The 8,351-nt window shown below is 43.1% G+C and overlaps 1 protein-coding gene across 1 annotated transcript; it reads right to left on the reverse strand.

Moving 5' to 3' along the window:
- Positions 1-895: 895 nt before the first annotated feature.
- KRT39 (keratin 39) lies at positions 896-7,899 on the reverse strand. Its single transcript, XM_047080902.1, has 7 exons — positions 7,477-7,899; positions 6,163-6,245; positions 5,320-5,476; positions 4,494-4,655; positions 4,257-4,382; positions 2,514-2,734; positions 896-1,148 (listed from the first exon to the last, which is right to left on the reverse strand). The coding sequence occupies exons 1-7, from the start codon at positions 7,897-7,899 to the stop codon at positions 896-898; spliced, it is 1,425 nt and encodes a 474-aa protein (XP_046936858.1).
- Positions 7,900-8,351: the final 452 nt, after the last annotated feature.

The raw sequence follows: 8,351 nt of genomic DNA on the forward strand, positions 1-8,351 counted from the left end.
TTTTTCATGAGCACCAGTCACAGGGAGAGGCAAGAACAGGGTTATGATGTGAGAGTTCCAGCTCCCTGTCCCTTGTGAAACAGTCGGAACCAACTCCCATTCCCTAAAGAATGGAAAGAGAAATAGCAAACATTTAATGAAAGGATCCACGTTATTCCTTCAAAATGCTCTAGATTCACTCTCCACAACCCTTCCTGAATCTTGATGAAAATATTTGGAGAAGCCTAATGGTTACAAAGTTTTGGAGAACACAGACATCTTCAAAAACACCTTGTGGAACTGAAGTATGCGAGCAGGGATAACAGCAGAGTTCAACAGGATTTGGACTCACGACTATCTATCTATTCAAGGAAACTGAACATTAAAGATCTTTCCCCCATTCAGGCTGTTCCCATATAAGGCTTCTTTCTTTGGCCAAGGAAGGATTTTAGAAGGGAAGTTCACAGCTTTTCACCTTCATGGCCGAAACAATCCTAGAACTTGTCTGACTGGCTCTAATGAGGAATGTAAGTAAACAAGACCTGAGTAAACAAAAGAGAAATCTGCCCATCACCTGTGGAGTCAAGTAATGTAGGGCACCTTCCTGGGCACTTATAAACCAATGCCTGTCTCTCAGAGAAATGGGTAATGTGCTTCCAAAGAAATGACACATATTATCATGTTGACATTGCTTTGTATGCACATTACCCATTTCTCTGAGAGACAGGCATTGACATTGCAGAGGCTTAGGAAAGAGTCAGAATAAAAGATACTCTGTCTAGCAAGGCGGACCCACTGTGTTTGTTAGTAAGAAACTAAGTACCTTAAGGGACTGGGGACTTTTTAAGCCTTTTTGGTAGGAGCAAGTATTGGCCTCTCTTTCATGAATGAGGGTCATTTTCATCACCTTGGGTTGTTAGGCTTTGGCAATTCTGGGGATGAAGCAAGGCTGCACGTGCTCGTGAGAAGAAATGACTTTGCCATCCCTGATCTCCTGCGTGATGGTGAAGATTTTAACCAGTATTTGGGGCAGTACTCTGCAGGTACAGCAGAGCTCATGTGATCCGCGGGAGGCTGAGGATGATGTATTGTAAGCCGGGGCTGTGCATTCCATGGTGCTGGCCTTACTGGAAGGCTCACATGTGGTGACACACGGGTTACAGGGAAGCCTAGAAAAAACAGAATTTTGCCTGTGATTGAGGGAAGGTAAGGATGGTTGTGGAGAACAACAGCGGTGGGTAATGTTTCAACATGGTGTCACTCAAAACAAATATTTCCAAATGCTTATTTGTTCATTTTGTTCTATCATTGGTGGAAGAAAACGAATCAGACCAGATGCATGGTAAAGCAGCATCTTGGGCTTAGAAGCATTAGATTCTGTAAGCTGCCATTGTGGACAATGCCACAGCACTGTGGAAGAACACCACTCCAGGGGTTCAAGACCCGGGTGCAGTCTAGCTTGTCATTTACCAGCTGGTGACCTAAGATAAGTCAAGGAACGCTCCTGAGCTTTAGTTTTTCATCCAGAATGGGTATAATGGGAGCTACGCTTACAGGATTGACAGTGATAAGGGATAAGTGACAGGATAACAGTGATAAGGGACAGGTTGAGAGGCTTATTATCTGAAGAAAGAAAGCTAATCAGGTGTTTTTCTTATCAGATGGCCTGAAACCCATCTATGGAAGAGTCTTTCATGCTTTATCGGGCAGCTTCTAGGTGCCTTCTGGGTGTATTTAAATGAAATTTTACACAATTGGAATCGGGAGCAGTTAACAGAACTCTTTTTAAGAAGCATCATCTTTTTTGGATGATTCCAGGCACTTTGGTATGTCGGAGCTCCTCAGAGGGACTAGCTTTTGTTAACATTGTGCTAGTATCATGTGGACATGCCAGTTATAAGAACTCTGTGAGCAGAGTCCACTGATTATTTGGGGCAAGGAAGTCTCCGTAACGGTTCTAAGTCTGCATCTGGGGCATTAGTGTGGACTGAGTTGCTTCAAAGAGCTTGTGCTCTAGGTCCGTCCCTTATGGGTTGGTTAGCTTATCATTGAAAAACATTACAATTTCCATTAAAAAAAAAAAAAGATGCTGAAATACACACATCTACATGCTGCTCTTGGCATCAAGGACAAGAGGCTGGAGACGGGCATTTCAGCCTGAACAGACTGTTCCTCCAAAAGGAGCAGGGTCGCCCTACTCAATTTTATGAAAGTTCATCTAGTGGGGGAAAATCTGTAAGTCACCAGGAATGTTTGAATGTTTGGGGAAACCATTGTTTTCCCTTGTACTTTTTAAAACCCAACATACAAGGAATTAACCTGGTGCGCTGGCTCTTCAAAATGACTCCGCTCAGCTAAGACCGCAAATTTGGACTAGGTTACAATTGTAGGTCTCCAAACAGCACAGCTTGAGATCAGGTACCTAAAGTTCCCACCACTGGCAAGAAGATCAAAGCACATGCCCCCTATTGCCTAGTGGCAGTACACACATGTGTGTCAGCATATTTTCTCATAGTTGTTTTTATTTTACTTACTCGACATCCGAACTCTCCAGAAGGCTGCGGTATGTGGCAATCTCACACTCCAGCTGGGACTTGACATCCAGCAGAATCTCATATTCTTGGTTCTGTCTTTCTAGGGCACACCTGATCTCTGCCAGCTGAGCCTCCACATTATCAATCAGACACTGGATCTGGGCCAGTAAGGCCGTGTAGCGGGCCTCTGTCTCCGCCAGGATGCATTCCTGGGAATCTCTCTACCATGGAGGAAGAGATTAAGATTTGTAATGATGATTCATTGGAGCCCGGTCTCTTGTGAACTGTATCATTTAAAAAAATTTTTTTGTGACAGGTACTAATGAATCTCCAAGCCCTCTTATTACTTCTTAACCAAAGAAATCCCAAACCAAAATGATCTACTCTGCTAAAGCTTGCTTCCTTTTATCCTCTTTATTTATTTTTGCTTTCCTTAAAGTACTCACTTCTCTTTCTCTTTCTTAATCACCTATCATACGACACTCTCCTACCTATGAGACAAACCAACAAACAAAAACGTCCAGCTTTAAAAACCTGTTACCGTGGCACTTCATTCTGAGAATATTTTTACCTTAAAGAAGAAGTTAGCAGCATTAAGCCATGAACAGTTCCTTCACTTGCAGGGCACCTGGGTGGCTCAATTGATTAAGTGCCTGCTTCTTGATTTCAGCTCAGGTCATGATCTCATGGCCCGGGTATGGAGCCCGGCATCATGCCCCACGCTGAGATTGGAGGCTGCTTGGGATTCACTTTCTCCCTCTCTCTTTGCCCCTCCCTTGCTTGTGCTCTCTCTCAAAATTAACATTAAAAAAACCCCACAAAACAATTCCCTCACTGGATCCCTTCCTTTATATGTAAAACATGAGAGTTGAAACTTTGGTGATTACAATTCTTTCCTGATCCATCATCCTGTAAGTCTATGGATAATGCAATTTTAGGTTAGAATAACCTGTTATTTACATGGTTTTCCCAGTTTTCAGAGATGAGAAAACAGGTTCAAGAGGTTAAGTGAATTGCCCATGGTCACATGACTAGCTGGTGACAAATCTAGCTTTGGGGCAAGGTCTTCCAAATACCCTTCACATCAGAGCATTTAAATAATTCCCTACTTCACAGAGGCAGTACAATGGAGGCAGAAGTGGTTCCAGCTCTGGAACTGAATTCTGGCTCAGGCTCATCTCTTTTGTGACTTTTAACAAGTTACTTAATGCCTCAGGATCTCAGTGTCTCCATTCCTAAAATAGGCAAGGTGGCACTCACCTTGGATTTGGCATGGGAAAATCAGTTTAGCTCCCTGAGCCTTATCTATAAAATTGGCTTAATAATTATGCCACCTCCCTTATAAGACTATTTTATAAATTTGATAGTTTAGAAAAATGTTTTGCATGTAATACAATGCTCTTGTAGTGTTTCCCAAAGTGTACTCCGTGGATCCTTATTGCCATGAGATGCTCTTAAAAAAGGGGGTCCACAGTCAATTAAGTTTTGGAATGCTGAATGCCATGTATCTCCTTGGAGATCCATAGTGTATATTAGCTTATTAAAGGTCTACAGGAAGTTACCCTGTTTAACCTTTGTTTACTCCAGCATTTCCCAGGCTTATCTGACCACAAGCCCTTTCTTGGCCATAGACTCTTTAACAAACAGAGGAACCTTTGTTCTGAGGGACACAATTTGGGAAACATTGCAACATGCAGGTGTCAGGGGCGATTGCCATCACTGCTTGGTCAGTTTCCTGGGTACCATTCGGTGCTGGGCCTGCAGTTCAATCTCCAGAGCATTCATGGTGCGTCTCAGCTCAGTGATGTCCTTCAGGCAGAACTGCTGCTGTTGAGAGCTGGTCACCACCTGCTGGTTCAGCCCCTCCATCTGAAACACAGTCAAAGACCATGCATATTATGAAGGAAACATGACTTTGATGGAAGGGTGCCTGGAAATGCAGGGTCAGCTATTCGGTTTTGACTTTTCTACCCTCCTCACCTGTGTGTTGAACCACTGTTCCACTTCTCTGCGGTTTGTCTCCATGATGGACTCATACTGACATCTCATTTCTTGTAGAACCCGGTTTAGATCGACAGAAGGGGCAGCGGTCACTTCAATGTTGAGTCTGTCCCCAAGCTGGCTCTGTAAGGAATTGATTTCCTATGGAAAGAAAAAGAATGTGAAGTCACTTGGTGACCACATGACACCCTTGTGTTCTTGTTTGTCTAACAGCAATAATTTAGCTTAATGGTATCTGAATGTAGCTCACAATAAAGGAATAGATGATTTATAGGTACTATTGAGAGGCTATAAAATAACCTAAGACTATTTCAAATGTGACTCTGTGTTCAAGTATGTGGAACATTAGAAGGAATTAATTAGCAAGATCAGAGTCTTAAGGAATTTAGATCATTTCCCGGGATGGGTAATGGTGAAGCAGCATGGAGGTGGAGTTTATAATAAGAGATCAGAGTCTCTATGAGGCCAATATGGGCTTTTGCCAATATGGACTTACAGCAATAGAGGCAGAAATCAGTGCAGGGATGCCTACAAAAAGATGGGAAACCTGTGGGGGGTTTTCCCCCCTAAATTGGGTTGCTCCCTTGTCTGGAAGATCTGGAGGGGGGAGTGGAGGCTTCAGATTGTGTTCTAGGCAGTGGATTGGAAACCCATTGGACCAATGGTAGTGGCAGTAGATATTCTCGGGCTGAAAAACAGAATAGTATCTACTCTTTGGGGACACCTTTTGTCAAGTTCAACTCAAAGGAATGGATGCTATTTTTAGAGGCTTAGCTTGTAATGACTCTCTTGGTTTTTCTCTTACCTCTTCATGGTTGTTTTTAAGGCTGAGGAGCTCTTCCTTCAGAGACTGGACTCGTGCCTCCAGGTCAGCCTTGGCGAGGCTCAGGGCATTCAGGATCCGCTGTAGGCCGTTGGCATCTGCCTCCACTCCCTGGCGTAGGGACACCTCAGCTTCGTACCTGCAAAAATGAGACACAAAAAGAAAGGCATTAAAATGCAGATGGTGTAAATCGAGCCAAGCAGAAGTCCCTTCCACATTTTCCTTTGGGCCTCTCATTTATTATATTTCTGTTGTGGGCTTGATTCTCTTTAGAGGTGAGACCATTTGATAAACATCACCGTTTAACCACTGTTCCCTTAATCGCTTTGCCAGCGTGAGGTCACATTGCTGTTCTTTGAGATGAGGGAATTTTTCCTCCTCCTGCCCCTGGAGGCAATGCAGGAGAATTGGAGAGTGCAATGGATTAGGAATTAGAAAACTTGCGTCCACATTTTAGCTGTGTCTTGCCCTAGGTGTATGTCTTTGGGTATAACAGAGCCCCATGCAACCACAGTTTTCTGGGAACTGATTTCCTATGGAAATCAATCAATCACCTTTAAACAAGGTGATTTCATATTAGCAGCCCTACCTGTTTTCCTGAATTACTGTGCAGGTAGTCAGATGGGTTCATAAACTACAGGTAGTGTATACATGTGAGTGGTTATTAATCTTTATCATTTACTGGATATGAAGGTCTTTTCTGGGCTGGTGCTGACATGGTATGGGGCAGGAAGGTTAGCAGATTTGGGGATACGCTTCTTGGGAGTGTGTCGCATCAGATGCAGGGTAAATTCTGTCGTGAATGACAGCGCTGGATGGGCTTACTTGGCTCTCAAGTCATCAGCAGCCAGTTTGGTGTTGTCAATTTGTGAGACCAGTCTGGAATTCTCAGCCTTGGTACACAAGATCTAGAATTAAGAAATTGTACACACAAATGAGACAAACACCAGGATCTTCTTTAAAAACCAAGGGCTTGTGTGTGTGGCGATTAATGGGGTGGGGGTGGGGGCCGTTAGGCTTTCCATTGCTATGCTTAGGAAGCTTGGGGGGGGCTTTGGAAGGTCAGATTTTTTTGTTATTTTCCTAAAAAATCAGCAGAAACTACTCCAATAAAAACCTTGCATATGTTTTCCTGCCAAAATATAAAATCCATCCTCAATTTGCATCCTCTGGAATGTAGCCACCATGCAGGCAAGGACTTTTTAGCTCACTGTTATTTTCCCAGAGCCCAGAGCAATGTCTGGTATTTGTTGGGGGTGCTCAGTAAACACTTGTTGAACAAATAAAGTGGAGTAAATCTGGCATGTGTAGCTGCAGTACATCACTCTGATCAGGAAACAGGTTTGATGTTGCAAGAAACCGTGGAAACAATTTGGAGATGATGAAATGAGCATAAGAGGGGAAAAGAGTGGTAATGGTAGCACACTGGATAAAAAGTAAACTGTTTAGGCACTTCTTAAAACAAAATGCTTTTTCTCAGGTCCCTGTTTTTCTTTCTAATTTTTGTTAAAGAAATGGCAGCAATTGGGGCGCCTCGGTGGCTCAGTCGGTTAAGCATCCGACTTCGGCTCAGGTGATGATCTCGCGGTTCGTGGGTTTGAGCCCGTGTCGGGTTCTGTGCTGACAGCACAGAGCCTGGAGCCTGCTTCGGATTCTGTGTCTCCCTCTCTCTCTCTGCCCCTCCCCTGCTTACGCTCTATCTCTCTCAGAAATAAATAAACATTAAAAAGTTAAAAAAGACAAAGAAAAAGAGAAAGGAAGGAAGGAAGGAAGGAAGGAAGGAAGGAAGGAAGGAAGGAAGAAAGAAAGGAGGAAAGAGAAAGAAAGAAAGAAAGAAAGAAAGAAAGAAAGAAAGAAAGAAAGAAAGAAAGAAAGAAAGAAATGGCAGCAATAGGTTGTTAACACATTTGGGACCGAAGCTATCTGGTTATAACAGCAGAACCTGTCTCTGGAAGATGAGTAAGTATACAACTCTGAATATTGCCTCAAGATGACAATTTCATTCAAGAGATTTTCTTATTCTACAAAATATTTTTTTTCCAACATAAAATGAACTACAAATATTAAAGTTTAGCACATGGCTATTGCTTGGAGAGTGTCATTACACAACTTGATTATACACATTCCTAAGAATCTTACCTTCTGCTGGAGCGCCTCGATGGTAGCGTAGTAGGACCTGTAGTCAGGACATACGACACAAAGCTCTTTGCTACACTCCTCCTGGATTTTGCACTCCAGTTCAGTGTTCTCTTGTTCCAAGATCCGCACCTTCTCCAGGTAGTTAGCAAAGCGCTCGTTCAAAATTTGCATGGTCTCTTTCTCTTTACTGTTGATACCTTCACCACACCAGTCGCAGTCATCCAGAGGGGGACAGGCACCGAAGTTGTTAATCAAGCAGATGGGTGTGAGATAAAAGCAAGGAGTAGGGTGGCAGCTGTTGGCTTCGAGACCACCATATTGGCAGCTGGTGTTGGGAAAGATGGTCCTAAAATTTGTAATCCTAGAGCATCTTTGGTGTGGCGTTGAAGAAGAAATAGTTGTTGTACAGCCTTTGGTATCCATGGTGTGTACCCAGTTTTGGTTTATTTCAAAAATCTGTGGTCCAGATCGAAAGCTCAAGCAACCTCGACTAAGTCTGAATTCCAAGCTCCTTGACTATTTCCTCTTTGAAGTGCTTATATAGCCTTTGCTGTAGGTGGGGTCATGGCTGGAAGGATGTTTTCCTTTCTACTGTTTATATCAAATCCCATAGGAACATCTCATTAGTCTGCTTTTTACTTGCCTGAGAAGAGTTACTTGTCTCATAAAAATGTGCATTTAGGCTGTTACTAAGTTATTACCCATCACAACCACTACCTGTCATTGGATACAGAGCTTCACATGAAATCTTCAAAAGGAAATGCCATCACAGTTCTACCAGCATCCATTATTAAGCAGGTGTGAGTATATGAAGTTCATTAAATCCTTGTTGACCTCTCCACCTGGCCTAAAGCTTGATCAGGAATGAGTTCATC

The sequence above is a fragment of the Lynx rufus genome, unplaced genomic scaffold (genome assembly GCF_022079265.1).
Source record: "Lynx rufus isolate CCGP_SWC_20201006 ecotype Redwood Valley unplaced genomic scaffold, mLynRuf1.p SCAF_18, whole genome shotgun sequence".
In the NCBI taxonomy this organism is placed as follows: Eukaryota; Metazoa; Chordata; class Mammalia; order Carnivora; family Felidae; genus Lynx; species Lynx rufus.